This window comes from Tyto alba, unplaced genomic scaffold (genome assembly GCF_018691265.1).
Source record: "Tyto alba isolate M040663 unplaced genomic scaffold, T.alba_DEE_v4.0 Super-Scaffold_32, whole genome shotgun sequence".
Taxonomy (NCBI): domain Eukaryota; kingdom Metazoa; phylum Chordata; class Aves; order Strigiformes; family Tytonidae; genus Tyto; species Tyto alba.
The window spans coordinates 9,322,889-9,348,698 of record NW_024881307.1 but is presented as its reverse complement, the minus strand read 5'-3'; the positions used below and the strand labels follow the sequence as shown (position 1 = coordinate 9,348,698).

The 25,810-nt window shown below is 60.0% G+C and overlaps 1 protein-coding gene across 2 annotated transcripts in view; it reads right to left on the bottom strand.

Moving 5' to 3' along the window:
- Positions 1-366: 366 nt before the first annotated feature.
- Positions 367-25,810, bottom strand: part of BCL9L (BCL9 like) — a 71,433-nt gene continuing 45,989 nt past the window's right edge. Inside the window, exons 4-10 of one of the 2 annotated variants that reach the window (XM_042800545.1) lie at positions 14,178-14,541; positions 12,337-12,459; positions 10,683-10,893; positions 9,846-9,930; positions 7,017-9,408; positions 6,263-6,523; positions 367-5,025 (exon numbers count right to left, since the gene is read on the bottom strand). In XM_042800545.1, coding sequence (XP_042656479.1) covers positions 3,860-5,025; positions 6,263-6,523; positions 7,017-9,408; positions 9,846-9,930; positions 10,683-10,893; positions 12,337-12,459; positions 14,178-14,478 — 4,539 coding nt within the window. In that variant the 5' untranslated portion in view covers positions 14,479-14,541 and the 3' untranslated portion in view covers positions 367-3,859. The remainder of the gene's footprint in view (positions 5,026-6,262; positions 6,524-7,016; positions 9,409-9,845; positions 9,931-10,682; positions 10,894-12,336; positions 12,460-14,177; positions 14,542-25,810) is intronic. The other variant, XM_042800546.1, reaches the window with a different exon arrangement.

The window sequence follows — 25,810 nt, the reverse complement described above, 5'->3', positions numbered from 1 at the left end:
TGCCAGGGAGCCAGAGTGCAAGCGGCTGAGGAGGGCTGAACCGTCCAGACCGCAGCAGGCACTAAACAGGTGACCCCACTGTGAGAGGGGGCTGCCTCAATCTCTCAGGCAGAAGAGTCCACCCGCAGCCAAGTCTCAGCATGCCTTCAGCACGGAGGACTCCCACACCCCCGGAGAGGAGAGCTGAGCTCCTCTCCTCTCTCATCCTCTCCTGCCCGACAGAGCCCCCACCTGACAGAAGGCGTTTCTAGTGGGGCCAGCCCCCCTGATCAGCCCTAACATGCCGCAGGTGACGGTGACTGAGCACACCTGCTCACAGCCCCACAGAAAATCACGCAGCCCACTGAAGACAGGCACAGGGGCAAGTTTTGCAATTTGTCTTTTTAATAAAAAGGCACCTATAAAACAGGTCAATACATTACAGGCAGCACAGATACCCAAAAACAAGCCTAAAAATTGTTTCAAATAAAAACCAATAAGATGTCTTCACATATTGTATTTATATATTTATATTTATATATATATTTATATAATGGTACAAAATGACTGGGGAAGTTTCTCCATGGGATGACAGAGAACAGGTCAGTCACCATTACCTCAACGTGAAAGCTAATTCCGGGCGTGTGATTATCTGACGTACTGAAAGATGCGGTTTCCCAGCGTTCACTTTTTTGGAGCTGGGAAAACATGGCGAAGTCATGGCTAAAACATGGGTAAACCCTTTACTGTGATTAGGTGGAGTCAGTACACAGAACTCAAGCTGAGAAGCCGAGCAATAAACTACAAGACACGAGACTAGATACAGCTGACGGCAGCGGGCAACCGGCCGGTGGCGAAGCCCGCCCAGGCCTGACAAGGACTGGCTGTTGCGGAGCTTCCCCAGGAGCTCCTGCCATACTGCTGCTCACAGACGCGGCTGGGAGCCGTGCGGGGGGCCGAGGGCTGGTAGGCAGCGCTACTTCTCCCCGCTCGTCGTTCAGCCATCGCGGCGGCAGGGGGTAGGGCTGGCTCCAGGGCAGTGGGATTTTGCGGCAGAGCGCCGACGGCTGCTCCCAGGTCCCCAGCTCCGACCTGGCGTCGGGATTTCCCTTTCGTCTCCAGGGCTGCCGAGGCAAAAGGCTTTGCTTCTTACTCGTTTGCCACCAAAGGACAGGTCTTCCTCCCGCCGCCCGGCAGGAACAGCATTGCGCCCCCCCGTCCCTGCAAGCAGGCAGCGCCGACCTCCCGAGCGCTGCGCAGCGGCGCGCCACAGCCCCCGGGCTCCGGCCGAAACTCGGACAAGGTGCCGCCGACCGAGCGAGCAGCGCAAGCCTTGGGCAACTTCTCAGTCAGTCCGGGTGAAAGGGACAACAGGGAAGGTACGGACACGTGGGGATCTCACCGGGGCTAACGCAACAGCTGTCTACAGACAAACAAAAAACTTCCCTATAGAAAATATTATGGCTTCAAATCAACCGAGACTAGCTGGTGGGTGATGAGCAAGGTTCGGGGCTGGCATGTGGATGTTTACGAGAAACTACCAGCAGCTGACACCCCCAAGTGCAGCCAAGAGAAGCCACAGCCTTTGAGGCAAGTCACGCTTTGAAAGAGCTACATCTGTTCGAGCCACATCCTCCCACGTGAAACGCACGCTCTGAAAGGACGGAGAATCCCACCAGCCGACCCGTCAGGTCCAAAGCACGCTTCGTTAGCCTGAGCTGGGTTATTCCTCTGCTCCAGCTGCCAAGGCAGGGACGAGCACTTCCAGGGACGGCTCCCATTTTGCCATCTCTGAGAAATGCTGCTTGCTCACACCGTACAGAACAAAACCACACAAAGCAGGAGACCGGAATGAAATCCTCCTTCCTCGAATCCGGACCCGCGCTTCCCACCCGGTACCGCTCGCTACAAAACGCCCCAACGCTTCAAGGCGTTCCTAACCGGACGCTGCGGCTCCATCTTCTCACAGGTTGGATCAAGACAGACGCTGGGCTGGCGCCTCGGCACCTGCCCGCCTTTCCGACCAGCTAGCAACGCGATGAAGAGCGCTGCCGTTCGCTCGCTCCCGGTCGATCTGCCCTTCCGAGAGCCCTCTCCTTCCCTGCGGTAGCAAGCGGGGAAAGGTGAGCTCTGTTACAAGAGAGGTAGTATGCTAAGTCTGGCTCTGCAGAGCTAATCCTCCACACTGGTGTTCCCCCGGCCACTGTATGCCCGGAGTTCACTGCCGGACACCCGCAGGGCAGCGCCATGCTGGAACGCGGTCCCCGCGGAGGTCCAGAGATCCTGCCGTGTCTGCAGGAGCACAGGCGCGTCACCCCCACAGTCCCCTCCATGAACAAACACAGGAAAGCCCCGTCAGGGCCGCGTGCAGGAAGACCTTACGCAGCGGAGGACAGGGAGGGCGGAGCGCAAGCAGAAAAGCCAAGGGTTGCTTGAATGGCACCCTTCCGCCAGCCGAGGAACGAGGGTCTGCAACACAACCTCGGCCTCTTCTGTCCAAAGCACAGGATGGGCCGCGCTGCTGACGCCGGGGGAGACAACCCTTCTACTGAGACGGAGCACTGCACGCGGGGACAGGTCCTCTTCGACGGCCGGACCTCTACTGCGCAGTAAGGCCGCTAGCTCGGGGCGAGATGGAGCAAAGAGCGCCTGTGAAACTCCAGAGAAGGAGGACCGACGAGCACGAGGAAGATCTGGGAAAGCATTCAATGGCAGAGGTAGAGGGGACACAGCGCAGTCGCGGAGGGCGGTGGATGGGTAAGGGACCGGGGTAGGAAGGCTGCAAAAGAGCAGGGTTCCCAGCTCGCCTCTCCCGGAAGCACAGGAACGCATCGCCTCGCTCTTGGTGGAGCCCGGCCAGCCCCAGGCACCGCAGCACCCTGCCCACAGGGGTATCCTCTGCGAGGCGCAGATCCTCGCCGCTTCTCCAGCCGCAGGGCCGGCGTCCTCCCCGCCCCAGCCGCGGCAGCTTCGCCACGGAGCGGCGAGGGCCGTGTGCCGCGAAGCTGCGGCCTCTGCTCCGGCAGCGTTTCAGCGGGGCCACAGCTCTGACCCCCCTCCCCTCTGGTCCTCGGTTGAGTTGGTGTACTTGGCACAGCCTCCACAGGGGCCTAAGATCTGCGTGAAACTATATACCCCGCACATGCAAACCGTTCAGATGCGTGAACAACACAGGTTTGACACAGAGTCACTCTACAATGGGATCTCTCAATGCCCTGCGCACCCTGGGGGATCCTCCTGCCTCCCCCAGGGAGAGTTTTCAATCCTTGTACACCGTTGCCTTTAGCATGTTTCTTTGTTTCTGTTTCTGTTAAAACATGTTTTGAGGCTTCTATTAAAACACAGAAATACAGAACAATTAAAAACCAGCACAAGTTTTGCCTTTCCCAGCGACCTATTTACAGCTAGTTCCAAAAACCCTCTTGCACGTTTTGGTTGCTTAAAAAGGGGGAAAAAAGAAGAAAAAAAAAAAAAAAAAAAAAAAAGGGGAAAGGGAAAAAAAAAAAGGAAGAGTTAAAAAAAAAGAGAGAGAGGCAAAAAAGGGAAAGAAAACCACTTGACGGAGGAAAACCATAAACGAAATTTTACAAACTGCCACAGGGTCTGGATGTCCCCGGTCACCACGCAGGGTTCAAATCAACAGCCCCACTCCCAGCCCCTCCACCCTCCCCCTTCCCCAGAAAAGAAAGGAAAACCCAAACCCAATTCACATCAAGTTTACTGCACATCTGGTTTTCTGTGTAGAGGTGAATCCGATATGAAAAGCATCCCACGTGGTGTCCTCCACTGGCGTTGGCCCCCAACCCTCCCCCGAAAAAAGGTTTAAAAACGTTCGTACAGGCGGCCCCGTCCCCTCCCCACCCCTGAGCGTCAGCCGGGGTTAGAAAGGCAGGTTCGCCATGTTCCCAGGCCCGGGGATGTAACTCATCTGGCTGTCCAGGGAGACACTCCTCTGCCTCATCTGGTGCGTGACCATGAGGTTCTGCTGAGGCGGGGGCCCCATGAGAGAGCCCTGAGGTGACATCATGTGTCCGGTCTGGGCATACATCTCCCCCGATACCGACATGCTCCTCTGCTTGGCCTGCATCAGCATGAAATTCTGCTGGGCCATCAGGCTCTGCTGCGGAGACATCATGCCCTGGTGCATGCTGTTGCCCATCATCCCTTGCTGGGGCGGTATGCCTGTCCTGCCCAGCATGGGCACTGGTCCAGGATGGCACATGGGCATGCTGAGTCCCCGCTGCACGCCCTGCTGCCCGGGGAGGCTGGGGGCATTCATACCTGGCCGCACCGGGGGCTGGTCGGTCATCATGTTCTGCAGGTTCATGAGGTGGAGGTTGGAAGGCTGCGATTTGGGTGCTTGGCTGTCGCTCTTGGGGAAATACTGCAAGGTGCTGCTCGGCTTCTCCGACGGGATGATCCGGGACAGGTCGAACTCAGGGATCCCCGTGGGCGTGGGGCGGATGACCTCGCTGAGCTCGGGGTCGTTCAGCACCGACGCCACCCCGGGAAGCACGGGCGGGTAGGGCTCGCCGATCCGAGGCGGGATGTTCTTGCCCATCATGTGCTGCTGAGGGGGCATCTGGCCGGGCTGCTGGGAGGGAAGGTCCTCGGGTGGCAAGGGCATGCCCGGCGGGTAATGCTGCTGCATCCCAGGGCCACCTCCGCCTCCCCCGGCGGGGGCCATTGGCATGCCCCCAGCAGGCGACGGCATGGCGTTGTGGGGCTGCTGCATGCGGGGGAACACGAGCTGGTTGGAAGGAATCATCTGCGAACTGTTGGGCACGGGGCCGCACTGCTGGTTCAACGAATCCTGGGGCCCCGGGGGCAGCATCATGGGGTTCTGGGGGGGCACGCCCGCCCCCGGCGCACTCGGGTGCATAGGAATGTTGGAGCCCAGAGGGTTCGGGGAGGACATCATGGAGGTGGGGGGCGGTTCGTGGGAGAGGGGTTGCTGACCAGGCAGGTTCATTCCCATGGGGCTCTGCGAGGATCCAGGCCCCACGGAGTTCAAGTGCAGTTGATTCGGCTGATTCCCCGCTACCCCTAAGGAGAGGAAAAAGAGATGAGGTCGCTCTGCCCACAGATCTCTCAAGGCTGCAAAAGCCACAGCCCGAAAGCCCGCCAAGCGCTCCTGCCCAGAAGGCCCCGAGCCTGGAGCATGACAGTCAGTAAAAGCAGCTGCACGGTGGGCTCGCAAAGCACCAACGTCAGGAAAAAGTGCCCCGGACTCCAGTGCCCCAAGCCCGCGAGCAGCAGAGAGCTATCCCAGCCTCGGCTGGGCCCAGGCCGGATTTGTACTTCCTCACAGCTCGCTGATTCCGGCATCCCGGCTGGCTCTGCACGTTGCGACAGCCCTAGCCCATGACCTCAGCAGGCCTCCCAGCTGCCCAGAAAGCAGCACCGAGGAGCGACCCTTCACCGCTGCCTGCCTGCAGGGCTAGCCCGCCCGCCAGCTCCTGGGGCCGCACGGCCTTGGGCGGCAGGGAGAAAAAAACCAACAGCCCGAGAGTTGGCAGGCAGACACAGGTGCTGTCCTAGAGGGAGGACTACGCTCATCGGTACAGCAGAGCCATCCGTGCCTGCGGTCAACCTAAGCGACTACTCAGCAGCGTAAGAGTCAAAAAGGTAATTTTTTCATTTTGAAAACTGCCAGAAATACTTATCAGGCAGCTCTAAAGCCCTAAATCAAGCGGTGCAGTGTGCTGGAATTCCCCTTCAGGCTGGTCACCAAGTGACGAAACCCACTCATTTGCCTAGCTGGCCTCACCAGTGCCGGCAGCTAGCGGAGCGTATCTGGCTGTCGCCTACAGAAATCAGAACCACGCTACGACACGGCCTTGCCCGTGCGGGCACTCGGGCTCCACTCCAAACACCAGACTCCCGAACCCCGCTCAGAGCGTCCCCGACCTGCTGCACGCCGCCACGAGGGCTCCAAGCAGCAGACCCCTGCCTGCAAGTCCTGGGCCCGAGGCAACTCCAGGGGCCATGAAAACCCAGGGCCCGCGGGTCTGCGCAGGGCAAAGGTAGCTCCAAAAACTCCCAGAGCTGGTGGAAGAAGGGTGCCGCAACGGCCAGACTGGCTCACGTCCTTCCAGGCAGCGCAGCCCAAGCCAAACGCTGCTGGACAGCCCGGGCACACGGCAGACGGTTACGAGCGAGGGCAAATCTCAGCCCGGCGACACGGCGGGCGGTGGGAGAACGCCGTTTCTAACGCCTCCTCCACCCGGCGCCTCGGGCCTGCTGGCAGCCACGAGACGGCCTGAGCCCCGACAGCACGTACCCGACATGCTTCCAGGCGGGAGCATAGGCCTGTCCGGCAGCAGCTCGTCGTCAGAGGTGGCGATGGTTTTGATGGCATTGTGGTAAAGCGGCGTAGAGCTGGGCATGGCGTACTTGGACATCTGAGACATCATCAGCGAGAGGGGGTTCTGGGAGGGGGATGGATCTGGAGAGGAAGTAAAAGGCATGTTGGGATTCATGGTGCTAGAGGTGTTACTGGCTGGTGCGGAAGAGCTGCTCCGAGGCCCAGAAGGGAGAGAACCTGCAAGCAAGAGAGACACCAGCTTAGTAACGCCCGCACGCCATGCCTTGCTCCCATCAGCCGGTGACCCCGTCCCCCCCCTTCCAACGGCAGTGACCAGCGGAGGCTGCAAATGGAGAGCTGGCACAGCCCAGCACCCTCCAGGCTCTGCGGAGGCTCACGTGGAGACCCCGCTCCAGGGCGGTGACGGGCTTCCTCTTCAAACTGCCCGTGACTGCCCAGCACAGACGCATCTTTTGCCCCCTGTACCACAAAGCGTGAGACGGGCCTGAAGTAAAAGCTGCTCTGTTTGCCCTCCCATCTGCCTGAAAAAGACCCTATTGGACACCCGGGCGGAAAGCCGCCTCGCTCCCCGAGACGCGAGGGCACGCACAGGCACGAGCATCTCCCCGCTCCCGCGAGAGCCCGCGGGCTGGGGAGAAACACTGTCCGCACGCTCACCGCAACCGAGCACAGCACGCACGCGCCCCCGCGCGCAAGATGCCCGGCGTACCCTGCTCCAGTCCTCCCATGGAAGTCGACGAGTTCATGCTGAGAGTCTGCTTGCTCTGGTTGACTCCCGGGCTGGGCATGGCGGCTTTGGGAGACGGCACCCAACCCGGGGAAGGAACAGCCATAGAAGGGGACTTCAGGCGGCTCGGCGAGCCAGTCGGAGACCGGACATTAAGCGAGGAGCTCATCACCTGGGGGGACTTGAGGGGTCCCGACTGGTTTGAAGGCGGCATGCTGACCATCTGCGAGGGTGTCTGCGGGGACTTGAGGTTGGCAGAGGGGGAGGTGACCAGTGGCGAGTGCACCTGGCTGAGGGTGGGAGACTTGAGGTGACCCATGCTGGGGGAGTTCATCTGGCTGATGTTGATGGTGAGGTCGGAGGGCCGGCGGCCCAGCCCCCGGGAAGGTGCTGGGTGCATGTTGGCCAGGTTGCCCCCTTGCGTGGGCGTGGGATTGGAGGCTGGAGGCAGGGGGATGTGGCTGAGCCTGGTGGTGCCGCTGATGCTCCCAACGGGCACGGTGCCCTGCTCGGGGCTGAACATGTCCGAGCCGCTGCCCATCTCCTGGGGCATGTTGGCATAGGGCCCCTGCCCGCTCGAGAAGCCTTGCTGTCCTTGGTTGGGGAACTGTGAGGGGATCATCATTTTCTGGGGTCCCCCCAGCATTGCACTGCCGTTGCCATTCTGAGCCCTGGCCCTGGCCAGCTCCTCGGGGCTCACGCCCTGGTGGGCCATCATATCGGGGCCCCTCATCTTCTGCGACATCATCATCTGCTGCTGCGGGGTCATCTGGACGTTGAGGTTCATGTTCATGTTCATGTTGACGTTCATGTTCATGTTGAGGTTGCCGGGGCCCATGGGCGCATCCATGTCCCGAAGGCCCGACTGACTCATAGGGGGGCTCAGCATCCCCCGAGTGCCAGCAAAATCCATTCCCAGCGGGGCACTGCTCAGGCTGTCCCCGGCTATCTGCCCAGCAAACATGGATGGATCCATCTGCCTGTGAGCCTGTATCATCCTCTCCATTTCCATGCCCTGGCTCATGGAGCTGCCGGACATCCCCATCGGCCTCTGCATTGCCACGGGGCGTTTCTCCATCAGCTGGTGCCGCAGGATCTCCTCCCTGGCGCGGGGATTCATGAACCTTTCGGGGTCCCCTTGCCCCGACGGGTAGGGCAGGGTGCCTTGCGGAAAGTTCCCGGGGCCTCCCATAGGAGGCATATCGTCGCTCCATCCCATGCCGGGCCTAACTGGCCTCTGCATGGCATTCATGGGCCCGAGAGCATCCAAGGGCACGTTCTGCATCCCTCCGAAGCCAGAGACTCTCTGCATTTGATTCCCAGGGAACCGTGGCCCGGGGAAGGGTGGCCCGCCCCGCAGCTGCATAGGGTCCTGCACATCTATGGGTCCCCGCAGCTGGCTGCCCATCCCCGGCGGCCACTGCTCGCCAGGCTTGCTGTGGTAGGGTGGCGGGGGCCCACGCATCATCATGCTCCCCATCGACTGCGGGATCATGATCTCCTGCATGGGCCGGCCGTGGATGCTAATCTGCTCCTCTTTCCTTCGCTTTTCCTCGTAGTACTCTTCCTGCAACTTCCTCCAGGCCACTTGCTCCGGCGTCAGGCTGTCCTGGTTCAGCCGCTGCATCATCATGTTCATCTGCTGCCCCATGTCAGCGCCTGGGTGGTGGGGCACCTCGTGTTCCAGGCTGGGCCCACCGAGGCTCTGGGTCTGGGAGATCATGGACTGCAGAGGCTCTTCGTACTTCTTCATGCTGGCGGGGGGCGCGGGGGGCTGGGTAGGGGCAGCCTGGGGCTGAGGGGCAGTCCCGCCCTCACCCACGTTTTGGCCGGGCTTCATGAAGGGCTCGGCTTCCCCGCTGCGCAGCAGCAGCCGCTCAATGTCCCGCAGGGTCTGCAGAGAGCGCTCTCGGTGCTCCAGCTGCTCCTTTGAGAGCCCTTCCGAGTTCAGGGGGTTTCGGGGGCCCAGGCCTGCCTGCCCATTCCCCGGCATCCCTGGGCCCGGGCCCTCCCCGAGGAGGCCAGAGCCAGGTGTGGCGGAGGCGTCCACTTGCCCGGGCTGCATGGTGTTGGCAGAGGCAGTGGGTGTGTTTGGGTGGTTACTCCCAGGCTGGGTGCCGCCGCCGCTGTTCCCCAAAGAATTGGGAGTCAGATCTCTGCGGACATCTTCGCTGGTCCCTTCCTGGGACAGGCCGCTGGGCGCGGGCAAAGGCGTTTGACTGATGGTCTGAGGTGGGGGCGGAGGCTGCGGCGGGGGAGGCTGCGGCTGTGCCTGACTTGCTTGAGGTGCCGGCGGCTGGGACTGCGGAGTGTTGGCAGCAGGAGGGTTAATCGGGAGCGGCTCAGCAACCCCCAGCACTTTAGGAGCCGGTGCCTGGCGGAGAAAAGGGAAATAAACCTGAGCAGGAGGAAAAAGCCTAGGTAGGTATTCTTCCCCACACCCTGCAGGAGATCTCTCTCTCCCAAAAACACGCCCCACGGCACTTCACCTTCATTCCGCGTGGGGAAGACGCAGGGCCTATCGCAGGCCCTATTACGTGCCCTGGAAACGCGCAATCAGGTACTCTGCCCACGTGGCTGCAGGGCCACACGCCACGTCCCATCCCAAACTTCTCACAGCTGACAGCAGCCAGGACTCGCTCCGAAGAGGCTCCGCAGCAGAGCGGCTTCCCACCCTACCAAAAGCGCGTTCCGACAACCCCTTCCTCCACCGCTGAGCCAGGAGCTGCGGGAGAGCGGCCGCCTCACAGGGGAAGGGTCAGCAGTCGGTAGCACGTGCCGACAGGAGCGTTTGGTTCGTAGCCGGTATACCTGGTCTAGCTTTGCCCGTGGGACGTTCTGCTGATGGTAGGCCAGAATGGAGTCGGCTCGGCCCTGCAGGACAGCTTCAGCAGCTCTGGGGAGAGAGCACAAACCCGCTCGAGAACCGGCACCGTGCCCCATCCCACCCATCCCAGGCCCCAGGTGCCACCTCTCTCCTTCAGTCCCGAGGGAAATCTCCGGAGGTCACCGAGAAGGGGGGATATTCTCAGAGTCCTGGCCCCTGCCACGCACAGGCCTCAGTGAGGTTCTCCAGCTTATGATCACTGGCCCTGGAATTTCCCTCTTCCCAAGTCCCCTGCTGGGTGCTTGGCTCCGCCTTGTGCCTGCTGCCCCAAGGTGGCCCTCACCGTCACCGAGAGGCTCCGGGATCTACCGCCCTGAAGCCGTGGCATAGCAGAGCTCTAACACTAAACAGCCCCGATAAGTCTCCACAGCTGACACAATGCAGGGCGGAAGGGAGGAAGAGAGTGGCCAACAGCAAGCCTTACACGGCACTCTCCGCGACACCCAGCCGCTTCGGTATTTCCCAATGAGACTGGCCGTCCATACTGCTTCGGGAGAATCTTTTTGTCAGATGACGACCGGGTGTAGGCTCTGTGGCACATGTCGCAGAGCACAGTGCCAGGCATCGCTGGAAGGAAACGTGCATTTAAGACGAAGTTTGTCCACCAGCAGCAACGGCCAGCAAACTTCCTGAACCCCTGGGGGAACCCGCTCCGCGCAACCAAAGAGACACGGGTCTGTCCTCTTGTACTCGAAACGCAGCACGCAGGTGTGACAGGCCGGCCCTACGCCGGCGGAGGACGGACAGGGTTTACCGCTTACGTGTTAGCAAGGTGCGTTGTAAAGACGTAAACGAACTGCGAAGGCTGCTTTCCTGTTCCACCACCTCCACCTCCTGCAGCGTCTGACCGCAAGCCGGGGGCAGCACCATGAGGCACGCTGGAAGAACTGCTCTCATTCAGGCTGGGCAGCGGGTTGGACCCTGGGCCAAGCTGTGAGGCCGTGGACATCGCAGGATCTGCTACATTACAATCTGCGGGAGCACAGGGGACAAGCTGCTGAAGGCAGCGCAGCAGGCGAGCCTGAGCTGGCTCTGCTGCCCGCGCCCCGGGAAGGAACGGGCAGGAGGGGGGAGCCGGGCCGGGGCAGAGACCCACGGGGCAGTCACGCCGGGCACGGGCAGCGGAGGGGCCCGGGCCGGGCCACCGGCAGGCGGCAGCACCCGACCGGCCGCTGCCACGGGGCCGGGGGACCGCCGCCTCCGGGGCCCGGGCACTCCCCTCCGCCTGGGACGGACACCCCGGGAGCGGGGGAAGAGGGGGTGCTGTGCGCCGCAGTGGCGACTATTTGTCGTCAGCCGTTACTAAAGAATATTTCTAACTGAGCACTGCCGTTACGAGGAGCAGGCAAGCGCCTTCCTCTCGCCTAGCTCCTCGCACACAACACCCCCCCAGCAGCCTCTCACCACAGACCTCCCAGCACGCCTCATGAACGCGAGCGCCGGTGGCCCAAGCCTGGCACAGCAGCCTTTAGAGAGAAGAGACAGCCCCGGCAATCTGGCGTGGGGACACTCGCGCCGCCTCGCTGCCGGCGCTTGCCCAGGGACAGCCCGGCTTGACCCCTCCTCGGCAGGCAGATCTTGGAGCAGGCCGCGACAGGGAGGCGGCACTATCGCTTCCCTCAAGGGTTACGGGCCGGGCAGAGGAGCACGAGGGAACACCCTGGAGAGGATGGCTGCAGCACGCTGGCAGGCACAAAGGCCACCCTCTACTTAGAGAACATGGAAGCGCATGAAACCATAAGCTGCGGCCCTCAGGCCCCACAGGACCTTGCCCTCAGGTTCTCTCAGATATTCTCCCTGTTGCAATTTGAAAGTAAACTGAATCCTAGGTACAAAAGAAATCAGAGATCCGATACTTTCGGAAAACAGGAGAAACGTACGGTTTCTTGCCCCAAACGGTGAGGCCTGTGGCCAGCTCAGCCCTGCCTGAACCACTCTCAAGACCCCCAGAGCCTCTTCCGACTCAGTTGCCTCTAAAGGACAGCTGCAGAGAGCCGGGCGGATGGCCTGGCACGGACTTAGCTGCCGCAACATCACGTTGCATGGTCTGGTCTGGCTGCCTCTAGGACCAGCGTAGGCACGTTTCGCCAGAGTTGTGCCAGGCATGCTTCCAAGGTGGCAATTCTGCTGCTAGTCTGGCCAGAGCCACGTGCAGCAGGGACGTTCGAGCTCAGCACCTTCTCCTCCAGAACCCTGGTAGCATCGCCACAAAATAGCTCCCACACCGCACCGCATGGCCGCAAACATTCTTCCAGCAGAACGACCGCCAGCCGCGACGGCCCACCGCTCCGCACACCCAGCTAAGTCAGCACACGCAGGCAGAGCTAGAGGTGGCCGTGCCATCCGCCCTGCGGAGCCGCAGCAAGGGCCTGGCTTTATGCAAGCTTCTGAGCCGCTAAGGAGGTAGACACTCACTGTGTGCACTGCTGATGGGCTTGTCGTCTTCCTCGCTGTCCGGCCCAGAGCACCATTCGTCCCCACTGTACGGCTGCTTCCTTTCCAGCACGCACCGTCGCTTGCTACGGGGAGCCACCTCACCTGCAAGGGGACAGAGCCATCAGAAGACCTGAGGAGACCCGGCAGGGGCCGCGAAGGCTGGGGCCCTGTCCAGCTGTGCGCAGCGTGCCGGCACTGCCAACCCAGCCAGGGTGCGCCGGGCGAGCAGCCTTACACCGACATCTGCCCAGCACCGGTAAAGATCCTGAAGCATCTGCTCAGTCTGGGCTCCTTGTCTTTGCAGCCAGACCTGCCGAGACTCCCCTGTGAGAGCTAGCGCTTCAGAATGACATGTATTTCTTACTGTCAAAGGAGTCTGCGAACACAGGACGCGTCCAACTGCTGTTCCAAACAGGAGAGCTTTGGGCATTAACCCTGAATTTAAGGGGGTCTGTGATTTAGCGCTTCAAACCTAAAAATGGAATGGGAGGGCACGTTCACATCCATTGTAGGAACAAGAGACAGACCCTACCCCTCGCAGACGTCAATCAGGCAGGGGCCCTTACGCCCTCTGTAAACTCAGACGCTCCCTCCACTTCTCAGATGAGGCAGACGCAGCTCAGAGAAGAAGCGGCTTGCCTAAAGGCACCCAGGGACTCAGGGAAAGGAATCAGACACAGGATGGGTAACTTCCAGTCCTCTGCTTTAACTGGAATATAACACTGCCTAGCCTCCCTTTTTCACATCATCTAGTGGTTTCCAGGCCGTATTCAGATGATCTATCGGTGCACTGCAGCAGGAACAGGAGAGATTCGGGCAGTCCTGATCAAGCCATTTTCATCATTTTCCTGTGTAAGTCTGGGCTGCGAGACGGTACCGGGATAAAGCTACAAGTGCTTATGACTGGTGGCGTACAGTAACCCCCCCCACGCAACAGAGGGAGAGCTTTCCTGGGGGCAGGAGGTCCCACTTAGGTATGTTCTTCCATGGCACAACACTGGCCTAAAACAGTCAAACGACACAGCTTCGGCTGTGCAAGTAACTGCTTAGGAGCGCGAGCCAGAACGGCGGCTCCACGCCTGGGGACCGGGTGCGAGTCTCGGTTGGAAGCAAGGGCACCACTGGGACTTCTCCTCTGACAACCCCCTGCAAGATGCTCAAGTGTCCCGTGCAGCCGGCAACTGCAGAGCTCAGAGGAGCACAAGAGGCTACAGGGAAGGCTGGCGAGGACAGGGAAGCCGGAGAGGGTTTGGAAGCACTGACTCAGCCCTTTCAGCCCTTTTCCAGAAGCCACGTGCTGTAACACAAGAGTCATCCGCTGCTGATGAAACCGCAGAACTGTTCAGACAGCGACCCTCGCAGCACCTCCTCGCTAACCACGACCAAGTCGTGGGGCAGCTGCGAGAACACCACAAAGGCAGCTCTCTGCCAACAGCGAGGAGACAGAAAACAACTCGACTCGGTCCCAAGTTGAACGTCTGCACATTGAGAAGCAGGGGCGTTCGGTGCAGTTCCAGTCAACTGTGCTGGTGCTTTGCTGGCCTCAGTAGCCCCCACACACCAGAGTCCCCGAATCTCAGTGTAACCAAGAGTTTAGGGAATGAAATGTAAAGACAATCAATGCTCAGCCACTCTGGTCCCAAAACTGTGGATGCAACAAGCAGCGATGCAAAGATGCGGAAGCAGCCAGGACAAGCCCGGACAGAAGCCACAGCACAGAAACCCAAGATGCTCACAGCTGCTCCCATCCCAGGTCCTGCCAGGACGCTCGGAGCAACTGCAAGAAGGACGTGCTGAGGCAAGGTTTAGGAGAGTATTACCTTTAGATTCTGCGTCCTGTGAGGGGGTGCTGGCTTCTCGCTGTTCTCCGGAGTCCACCGAGATGCTTCGTTCCCGTTTCACCTTGCCCTTCAAGGAGCTGAAGTTTGGGACAGCGTTCTGGCTGGTTTTCAGTCCAGAGTTGCCAGGGGAGATCTGAGTGGCCTTGCCGCCATGGCTGCCCGTCCCCACACCCTTAGAGCCCAGGTTGCAGGTGGGTGCTTGGCTCACGTTGTGGTGCTGGGCCGGGGCACCGCTGCTGCCTGCCTTGCCATGGCTGGGCAGTTTGTTGTCAGGGTGCATTGGATTAGCTAAAGCTTCCCACAGCGCCAGTGGAGGGTGCTCCCAGGCCCTTTGGTCAGAAACCTGAAAGACAAGAGGGCAGCGAGTGAGCGCGGTGCCCCTCACGTGGGCGCAGCGGCCAGGGGCGCTGCCCAGGGCCGGGGTGCTGGGGCTGCCGCTCGGTCCCCAGGCCAGACAAAACCTGCCAGAGGCACAACCCGGAGCCGCACGTGCTGGAAATTAGCCCCGGCCCCTCCGAGCAGAGGAGCCTGCTCCGCGGCCAGCTGCGTGCAGACGAGCAGCAAGCTCCCACCCTGGCGGGGCAGGCTTGCCAGCGCTTCAAGGCACGGGCAGGGACACGAGAGCCCTCGTTTCCGAGGCCACAATGGGAACGGGGTGCTCCATGCCAGCCTGGCCCTTCGGCAAGTGGAAGGATCCCTAGAGCTCTTTTGCAGGTGTTCCCAGAGCTCAGACAACTTTGTGACCCTGAACAGAAATCTGGTGCCCTACTGGTTTCAGGGACCCCTTCTGCTGCCAAGGAAGTTTCCTCTGCTCTGCAAAACACACAGGAGGCAACTGAGACGACCGCAAATGGTCTCGAAGTAAGCCTATGAAGAGGAAGCATGGGATGGGGCAGGGGAGGACTAAGAAGCAGCCGAGGAGGCGGCGGCGGTGGGTTGCAAGGCGAGGGCAGAGCTGGGAAGCGCAGGCAACTCCTCAGCGAAGCGGCATCCTGGACTCTCCCAGGGGCCTGAGGGACTGCTGTGGCTCCTGCTCCAAGGCCCTGAACAAGGGAGCGTCCACTTCAGTGGCAGCTTCCAGCCCAGCAGGATGATGCAACATGCCACGGGCCTGCCGGGATAGCAGGGCGAGGCTCTCCCGCTCCAGACCCAGCCCAGCTTTCCGAACAGCCCCGCAGGCTGAGGCAGAGCATTTCGGGGAAGAGGTGGTTAGGGCAGAGCGCACAGGCTTCTGGGCTGGAGGATGTGCATGCAGCCGAGCAATGCTGCGGCAGCCCTCCTTGCAGGAGCTATTTGCCTTGGCAGAGTCTCTCAGGCTCGCGCTGGGATTCCTCCCCCCGGAGCCCTGCACGGCTGCTAGAGGCGAGCGACTGGGACGCGGCCCCACAGTACCTGAGCACATCATGTGTTCTGGAAGGCCGCTACCGAACCTAGGTTCAACAGACAGCCCCAGTAACTGCAGGGCGCACTCCTCCTGGCCAGCGAGTACCTCCTGCTTGCAGCAAGGGGCCTTCTTCAACAGGCGACAGGCAGCGTGGGACACCAGCCAGCCTCGCCTCAGGGGCTACCGGAGCGGGCAGGGGACATCCCTGACCGTCAGGCATGGCTCTCGCACACCGACTCTTCCGGCCCGAACCGCGTTCACTGCTAAGCCCTCGGAGAGAGTCCCGTGAGAACTACTCCTGGCTTTCTCTGTCTAGAGCACGTAACTCTTCCTGCGTCAGATCCCCACGTTCCTCCGCTACGGCCTCCTCCCTACCCCAGCCAGTGAGCCCAAGGCTGCAGAGACCCCTCAACTGCCTGCCAGTCTTCTCTACTTCTTGGGAAGCAGGGGGGAAGGGGCGTAAACCGTATGTTCATGGAAGTTGAGGGATTACTCTCTGTTTGCTTACTTCTGCTATGCGCTCTGCACAACGCCCCCACAATGCACTCGCGAACCTTTCCCGTGCACAGGCAGAGAAACTTCCCAGCACACGAGGGTTACTGGGCCCATGGTCTGCTCCTCCCATCTGGACTGCGCAGGCCAGATGCTGCGCACAGATTTCTCCTGCCACCCAGGGACAGGAAGCACTGGCTCCAGACCAAACCCCGCATCTCTAAATAGCGCCGCAAGGGCTCAGCAGTGCTACGCGCCCTGCTCCTGGCTTGCCGAAGGCAGGCCTGAAGACGTACCGTCGGCAAAAGCCAAGCGCTCGCTCTGCTAGGACAGACCGCTGTACCCCGAACAGCACGCAAGCACAGAGCGAAGCACAGTCGGCAGACCCGTAATCCCCAAAAGACGGCGATCGCCACGGGGCGCAGGCTGTGGCTTGCCATCCACCGCCCGCGAGTTCCCTGCCTGCAAAAGGGACTTCTCAGCACCTGCCCCCCTGCGAGGCAAGGCTGAGCCGGCGGCCGGCTGGCACGCCGCGGCGCCTGACCGAGAGCAGCCCGCCCAGACAGCGCTATCGTGCAGCCCGCCCAGACATTCCCAGTTAGTTAGTGGGACCGTTGGTGCACGGCTGGGCCTATCACCGCTTCCTAACTAGCAAGCTGTTAGTTGCTCCCTCCTCCTCCGCCTCCTCCCCACGCACCTCGGCGAGGGCTCTGCTCTAGCCTGAAGGAAGATGGTGAGCCACAGCGCTGATTAATTTTCACAGCACATAAGGGAGTTGCTAGCCCTTTAAGTGTCAGCCAGTCTCGCTCGCTCTTGTTCTCCAGGGACCTATTAATAGCAGCTGGAAAGATCACATCACTCTCTGGATATTTATACCCCTCATTCCACACCAGGAGAGATTTATGTCAGAGCTGCCGTCCCAGCGCCTGCCCAAATGCTCTGTCAAACCGCTCGCAGGGGGAGGGGAGCAGAGCGGGGAAGGAGACACGGAGAGGGCAAGCGGGGAGGAGGAGAAGGTCCATATGGCACAAGCTGCAGCGTTAAGCACGCTCGCTGCCTGCAGCCGCTGGCTGGCCAGCCGCAGGGAGCCTTCGGCCCCGCTGGAAGAGGCTGCTGCCAGACAGCATTCCAGAAAGCAAGCCCTGCAGCAGCTACCGCCGCCGGTGGCCCAGAGCCCCCGCCCGCTGCGCCGCACTCAGCAATCCTTTGCAACACATCGCACCGCGGTCCTGAGGGTCACAAACCGACTGACACCAGGGCGCGGCTGGACCAGCCCGGGCAGTGCTACCACTGCCATCCGTACAGACGGCAGGCTGGGGGACGCAGGTCTGCCTGTGGCACGCCTGCCTGGGCACAATACTGCACCCAGAACAGATCCCAAAACGCTTCACCAAAAACGTAAATGCCCGGCAGCATTGCAGCACAACCCTAGTACAGCACAGCACAGGCCTGTGAATACCCTGGGGAAGGAGGAAGAACGTGGGGGCCCCGCTAAGACCACACCTGCAGAGTCCAGAGACCAACGCTCAAGATGTACTGCCTATCCCTCTGGTTCTCAGGACAGATTGCAGGGAACACACGCATCGATCCCGAAGGACCCGGCAGCCGCCACGACGAAACCTTCAGATGCTGCCTGCAGCGCCGATAAGCCTCACTGGCTGGGAGGTCCCTCCAGGACATTTCGGGGCACCTATCTTCTTCCTTCCTTCCTTCCGGGAAAGGGCTGGTGCTCTGGCGAGAAGCTCCAGCGCCTTGCCTCAGCCACTCAAAGGACAGCAAGACACTCTGGGCTGGTGGGGGACCCTGGCTCAACCCTGGGAAGCCCTTCTCTTCCCGTCTTCACCGAGACCGATTGCGCTCCCCTCCCAATTCCTAATGGGAAAAATGCCAGGGGCAGCTGCCTGCGGAGACTGCTCTGCTTTCGGGAGTAGCAACAGTTGGATCCTATTGCAGATGCGTAGCGGGAATCCACCCCGGCCTCCCATCTGTCTGGTTGCAGCATGCCGATAGGCATCGCGGTTGCTGTAAGCTCCTTGCACACGCCCCCAGATTCAAACTAGATTCCAGCAGGCATGCCACACATCTGGGCCACAGAAGAGAATTAATTAGAAAGTAGATACGCTGACACGGGGAGACAAACAATCCAAAACATCTTGAAAAGAACATCACAAAAAGGAGATTGCATAGAAACCTGGCTCCCTCTGCAATTTAGCAACACACCCGCTGCAGCCCAGTAGTTTGAAAGACAACAGCAAACGTAATTCCCAGCGGTTAAAGCAAGGAGTCGAGAGTCCCGGCTCCTAACCACCAGCTGCCACCGGTTCCACAAGTGACCCTGAGCAACACATACTGTTTCTGGGTGCTTCGATTCCCCCCTCATTAAACTGGGGGGAAAAGCCAGCCTATCTCACGCAGGGAGGGAGGCTTACAAGGCACAATAAATATCTCTGTCGAACAAAGCGCTACATCTAAATGCAGAGAGTATTGGTGCCTGGGTACATCTGAAAAGCCACAGCTTTCAATCAAAGACCGGGACCTTAGCAGACAAGAAACCTCAAAACAAAACAACAAAAACTGCTTTCAGTAAATCTCCTCCAGTAAGGTCTGAACAGCAGCAGAGGGGGAGGAGGAAGCTCCGGGTGAGGAGAGACTGGGCTGACATATTCCCAATCCCGGAATCGCTAGCTGATAGTTCAAGAAACCTGAAACCCCCGCTGCGTTCCCGGAGGACTTTCTGGTGAATCATGCTCCCGCTCGCTCCGAAGGACGATAACACAGATTCCCAACACTGCCACAAGAATGCGGAGTCTGCGCCTGCCTCCCGATGGGGCAGGAAAGCCTCCCAGCTGCCAGCCCGCCTGCCCCGCAGCTTCCACGTCTTTGCGCTGGCCGGCATTGCTGCCGTGCTATCCCTATCGGGAGAAAAGGCGAGAGAGAAGCCGGGAAACCCGAGTCACGACGATTCAAAAAGGAAGGAGCTTTTCCGCACCTCCCTCCCATCAGATGCTGGGGAGAGCTCTTGCGAAACCCACACGGCTGTTGACACACGCGTACACAGCGAAGACCAGAACGCCGGCCTCCTGAGCTGTGCCGACATACCCCACCGCTCGCAAACACCCAGCGTCGAGGACAGGGCGCGACAGAGCGGCGCAACGAGCAGAAGGGCACCCGGAGCCTCTCCGGCAGCCATCCCGGGAGGTAACAAGACCGCGCCGCCATTGCAAACACCCTCTGAAAGCACATCGCTCGTGCTGATAACCACCCACCCCCTCACTCGCCACAAGCGGGAATCCTGTGACAAGACCAATCCAAAACGTCACGTGGGCACTACCCCAAACTCGAGCAGAACGCCTTGGCTTTGGAAACGAGAGGTCCCGAGCAAGCTCAAGGGCTTCTTGAAGAAAGGCATTAGGCAGGGAGCAGCAAAAGGAGACGCCCTAAAGACCTGCCACCCCCTCCTGAAACACCTCTCACCCCGAGTCTGGATGAGATCACAAGCACTCTGCCTAACACTGCTCTTAGATTACCAGTCCTCCCAGGGTTAACAGCAGAAGGGGTTGGAACACCTCCAAAGAAATACCGTGCTATGTCATTACATTCAGAGTATTTCAAAGAGGCAAAGACTATGACAAACTTTCCAGAAGCGAGATTTCTGAAGCCCAAGACTCTTGGATCACTTCTGATTTAAGAAAAAGGCCAGATACAGAAACTTGACCTTTTCCATGCAAAAATGGTTGTTCCAAAACAATCCTTTTCGCAAGACCATTCAACGGGATTTGAGTCTGTTCCAGTGAGAAACAAAACCTTCAAAAACAGTAGTGAAACAGCACTGCTGTCACCGAGCCAGCTCCAGACAAGAGTCGGCGATGGGCTCCAACAGCCAGACGAGCCCTGGAACCCACCCGAGCCCTACAGCCCTGAGCCAGTACGCTATTTAGCAACCAATGATTGCAGAAGCGTCTCCCTAACTCCTGTATGGGAGCACTCACCTGGCCGTGTTTATCACCAGCAAGAACAGCCTTAACCCAGGCTGCTACTGGTAACAGCGTTCTCATGGGAGCCTTGCCTCGGCCGGGCTCAGAGACATCAAGAGGCAGGGAGTTCCACGGGGCAAGGATCCACTGGCGAGTGCTGTCTGCTCGTATACCATCAGGCCGATAGCCCGGAGAAGCCCATTTTCTCTTCAGTTCTTGGAGCCTTCTCACACCCCTTTTAATGGCAGAAAAGGTGGCACCCTCACCAGCTCTATGGAAGGGTTCCAAAAGGCCTGCAGCGAGAACCCGATGCTCTGTTGAATCCTAGAAGTTCTCAGAGTCATTTTGGCAGGCCCTGCAGGTCTCCTGCCATTTGGAGCTGCTTCGGGAACGATGCATTTCAGCAGGGCTGCTTGACCATCAAAGGTCTTTAGTAGGGCAAACCCTCAGATTCACGTTCCCTTCCGCCTAGGGACAGACATCCCCACGTAACACGGGTCTAAACGGGGGCTCCGAGAGAGCGAGGTGAATCGGGAATGCCGTTTGCTTTCTGCCCCGCACTCTACCACCTTCCTCCCATTGCAGCTGCAATCCACTGGTGTTAGAAGAGCTTCTCTTAGCACTCCCTTGCCCCCAGCTCAACAGCTCCTCCCAGTCCTCTGCTGCTTACTGCGCCTCCAGGCAGAGCCTGCCTTCCTGTCCCGTGCTCGGGGAGTCTCCAGGTCTATCACCGAATTTGCAGACCCTTCCAGCTTCCGAGTCCAACTGGCACGTTCCCTGCAGGAACCTTGCATGTGCCAGATGTTACTCGACAGTCACAGGTGGCTCCTATTGGGATGATAAGGAAGAATTATTTCATACGCTGGCTCGTGTGACCTGCTGGGGACAGGTCTGCGAGAGACCTGCAGGAAGCTCCGGGTGCCCCACGAGCAGGGTAGTACAGCCACGGGCACACTGCAGCTCGGCAGGCTGCGGTGGTGTAACAGCATCTAGTAGGTCAGGGAGCAAAGCCAGAAATCTCTTCCAAAGGTGCTGCTGCTGCTCAGGGAGCTTCCATTTCCTCCAAGGCAGGATCTCTTCCTGCAGTACGTGAGATCGGGCCAGAGTCACGGGCCACTGTGACAGCTGGACACCCCCACGCAGTCTTGGGGAAGCGCCTCGAGGATCTTGGCCTGCAGATGCTGGCGGTGTGGCTCAGGCAGGTAGCAACACTGGGGTACACAAAAGTTCTGCAGCAGGCACGTCGCACCCAACCCCCTCAACCGCTCACTGCCGGCTGCTCCATCGTACGCAGCTCAGGGTAGGAGACCATCCCGACCGCAAGGGCATGGCTGTGCTGGGGAGCATAGTCGGGCTCACCTACGCGTGAAGGGGGCAGTTTCCCTGTGAAAATCCCCTGGCAGATAGCACACACAAGGCCACAGCACAGACCTCCCTGTGCAGCTGCTCCATGGGATTAAAAGGCCTCCTCAGGCGATATTCCCGCTGTGCTTGTGCACTGGGATTGCTGGGAATGGGTTAGTAATGCTAAAAAGCCTACCCAGTGAGCTGTGCCTCACACTGTCTTCTGCTACACCGGCTCTCCTGAGCAGCCGCGCTCATAGCCGAGACCTCGAAAACCCAACTCTCCCTCAAGAACCGAAGGGAGACACGTCTTTCCTGGAGTCACGCATGTCAGGTCAACACCCGATGCAGCGAATCCTACGAGGACAGTCTTCCAGTTGTGTCTAGAGCTCAGTAACCGCTTTAGGATCCTTTAGCAATAACTGAAGAAGCCCATGAAATGCCAGCAGTGGGCAGGATTGGAACCCAGCAATGCCAGAGCTTCACGAGGAGCTCTGGGGCTTTAGCACCATAGTTTCTGCTCTTCTTTTTAGCACAAAGTCTCTCTGCAGGGCCCCGTGACCATCGTCAACAAGGACATCATACCTGGTCCCTTCCCTGCCCACAGTCTCCAAGCCAGGGGACATAAGGGATCCAGAGTGGCACCGGGTGTGCTGCCCGTGGCCGGTCCAGTGTCATGCCTGGGGTCCAGAAGCATCAGGAGATTTTGGGGGTGTCGCACCCATCGCTGGGCCTGACTGTGGGCCGAAGCCACTAGGTGTCACCGTCACCCAGGGCATGGCCAGGGCTGAGCACCAGCCAACTTGCTGCACCTCCCGGGGTCCCCGGGCTGGGGCAGCGGCTTTGCGCCCGGACCGCGGGCTTCCTCCGTGCCCCAGCCCCCTCGGGGCACGGAGGGGCGTGCTGCAGGGCACAGCCGCGCACCGTATCCCTGCAGCAGATGCTTGCCCCACTTCCTCAGACACAGGCAGAATGCAGGCGCCTGTTGCACACTGCAAGCGAGGGCTGGACATCCTATACCGCCTTGCAGAAAATTTCCCCCGGAACAGCAGCTCTCCCTCTGAGCACGACGATGCGCGCCCAGACCACCTTCCGGCCTGAAGAAGGGCACAGTCTGTGCAGAGTTCTGGCAGGAAACCCTTGTGGCAGGGACAGCCCTGCCACCTCTCACCACCGTGTACCCCAGCTGCACAGCACAGCACGACCAGCAGTGCAACGAGCAGGTTCACCTTTGAGAAGGCTCATGGCAGAGGAAAGAAGACGTTTTAAGCCACACACAGGAAGGCTCATTCCTTCCTGCTTTGGACCTGATTATACACATTCCTCAGGCCGCTCAGTGTCCCCGGGTTCTCAGCCTGCTCTAAAAACGGACGTAAGTTGGGGGAGAGCTGGGCCCCCTTCCTGCACCCAGTGCTGGTACTATACCCAACATAAAAAGGACACACCTGCACAAAAAGCAGAGGCTGGAGCACCTGTGAGCCGGCCAAGCGCACAGACTGCAGCGCTGTGTCTGCCCACGTGAGCACAGGTATGTACCCCAGCTCACCCGAGGAGGGGAACTCAACAGAGAAAGAGAGGGAAGAGGGGTGAAAGCAAGGCCGGCTGCCCCGGCACCTTGCTCCTGCACTGCCCTCTGCCAGCCTGGACCGCAGAAGCGACGCAGAGAGCCGCCCAGAGCTCCTCCGGGATTAGAAATACCAGGCCCAGCACGCAGCGCAGCGGAGCCTGGGCTCTATATTTAAACCCCAGCTGAGGTCACTTCCTTTTCCCAGCAGCTCCCGCCAGCCCCCACCCCGTCGCCTCGTATTTGCATGCCATCATGACTAAGGCACATCGGGGTGTAAGGTCAGAGGGGAAGCGGCCGCGCATCTGCCTCTCAGGAAATTCCACTCTGGGAAACCCTTCACCTTCCCCAGCACGGGCAGCAGAGATCCTACCACCGAGCAGTGGCCGCTGCCTGCGGGCAGTACCGGGACTCCGGCGCCGGGCTGCAGAGGGAGGGAGGGAGGGAGGGACCTCGAGGAGAGGGGATCCCACGCTCCCCACCGGGCTTTACCATCAGAGTCTGGGCTCGAACCGATCCGGAGAGGGGTTTCCCCGCTTCGCACCCCAAAAGGGCAGCTGCTCTACCTCCTCGCCACGCTTCACGTCCCAGAAGCCTCCTCCACGCCTCAGGCTGAAATTTCCCCAGCTTCTCCCACTCAGGGGGTGCAAAAAGTCACGGCCTTCCCCACAGACCTAACCCTGAGTCCCAGGGGCTACTTTGCCCTTATACAAACCCTCCCGCAGCTCACCGAGATCCTCGGGAGACACAGTGATCTAACCCTGACCCAGGCCTCCAAACACCCCACAAGAAACAGGCAGAAAGAGCCAGAAATTGCCCCGTGTCACTAACTGCAGCCCTTGGGGGGGGGGGGGGGGGCGGGGGCTGGGCAGCAGCGAGACCCATGTTTAACAGCAGCTGCAGACACACGGGGACAGCAAGGAAGGAGCAAACAGCAACTTGTCCTGGGGGCTAACCCCAGAGAGCCCCTCTTCTCCACCAGGACAGAGAGGTCTCATTACCTTAGGACGCACAGAGCGGGCAAGGCCTTCTGACACCTCTCCAGCCCTTGTGCCTCACGATGCTCGCCGGGAGCTTTGGGCTTTGCAGCGGTCCCTGCGGCCAGAGCCTAGGTGCCCGGACTCGGCCAGATCAAGCTCTGCAGCAGTTTCACTTGCACTTGGTACAATAACCTAGGCCACCTCGGCCTTCCTTGGCCCTCCACGCTCAACTCTAGTTACACCGTTATTTAAAAAACAGAACATACCGAAAAGAGAAACTATTGCATCAACAAAGACTGGGGTAGAAAGGTAGAGGAGCGCAAAGGAACCTACCTAGTGGGAGAAGCCAAGATAGCAGATCTTTTGGGAGCAGGGTACCTGTTTAGGTTACGATACAAGCAAATTAGCGGTGGGGTTTGCAGAACTACTTGGGGGCACCAGCATGGTATCTATTCGGTTTCAGAGTCCTTGTCCATCAGGATTACTGAGCCAATTCACAAATTTCTGAGCTAGCACAAGACGCCCTGGGATTGACATCTCTGAAGACTGACAGCCAGAAAGTTTCGCGTACGCAGTCTCAGCGTGCCAGCATAACGCCTCTTCCTCTCCCTCATCCCACAGATTCTGGAGAGGAAATCTGCGACAGAGCAGGGGTGCTGAGGCAGGCCTACAACCCCTGGAGTCAAGCTAATGGGGAAGCAGGCGTGGCAGAAAGCTGTGGGGAGGATCACCGCTACCGAAAGATGGGCAGTGCAGCACCAGCCTGCAGAGAGGGACGCGGGGGTCCAGCTCCTCCGGCCGGCCACGGGGTACTAGCTGTCTGTCCTCTTAGGCACACAGACATCGCGCTCTGGCTCCGTGCCTGCACCCCGGCAGCATGAGCACACCGGTGAGGCATGCCCGTGCCCTCCAAGGCTGCGCCTCTACAACAACAGGAACCAGAAGCCGCAGCAGACCACGAGAGCTCGATGGCCCGCGATCACGTTACAGGACAGGAAGGAAGAAGGCACTTTGATCAGGCTGGAATCGCTTTAAACAGCTTCCACACCGATACCTCAGCCACTGGAATTAGCACCCCACCAGCCCAAACGTCTCATTCCTAAAGGCACGTCCTGCTCCAGCATGCGTGTCGGGGCCAGAGCAACACAGGTGCTGGCAGCCGCGCTGGGGCTGGACGAGGGCTGCTCCCAAAGCAAGGTCAGGGCAGCAAGCAGCCTGGAAGAGGGCAGAGAGCCTCCCTGCGCCTTGTCAGAGGAAATCAAGGCTCAGCGGGGCCCTGCCTCTCTGGGCACGTCTTCACCACAGGCGTGTGCTAGCTGTCCTCAAACCAGCAGCAACCAGCAGGTTCGGAGGCAGCTGGCAGAGAGAGTCTGGCACTCCCCGGCAGCTCCCCTCCTCGTACCCAAGTGTGGTGGGAGCTCCTCCACCTGCCCACGGGACCTCCTGCTCCACGCACACCCTGCAGCCCGCTGCTGGCAGCCAAAGGGTTAGCGATGCCCAGGGAGCTGGAGGCAGCCTCCTCCTTGCCCTCTCAGGAACAATGGGGCCATTGTGGGAGGCCAGGCAAGTGTGGGCAGATCCCTGGGACTGGCAGTTAGGCACTGGGTGGGTCGTTCCTGCCACGCACAATCCTCCTCCTCCCTCCACTCAGGTAGGAGGAGAGCTGTGGCTGCCAGCCCTTCCCAAGGGCCCTGGAAGAAAAGAGGGCCGGGCCAGCCGCAGGAGCACCGTGCCAGCATGCCCGGTGGCCCTGCCGAGCAACCTCGCTCCTACCAATTTGTCTGGGTACAAAATGCAGTCAGCCAGCCACAGGCACAAAGCTGCCAGCCGACACCAGCATGCAGCAGACCAGACTGCCAGTCGGCTGCTGAGCC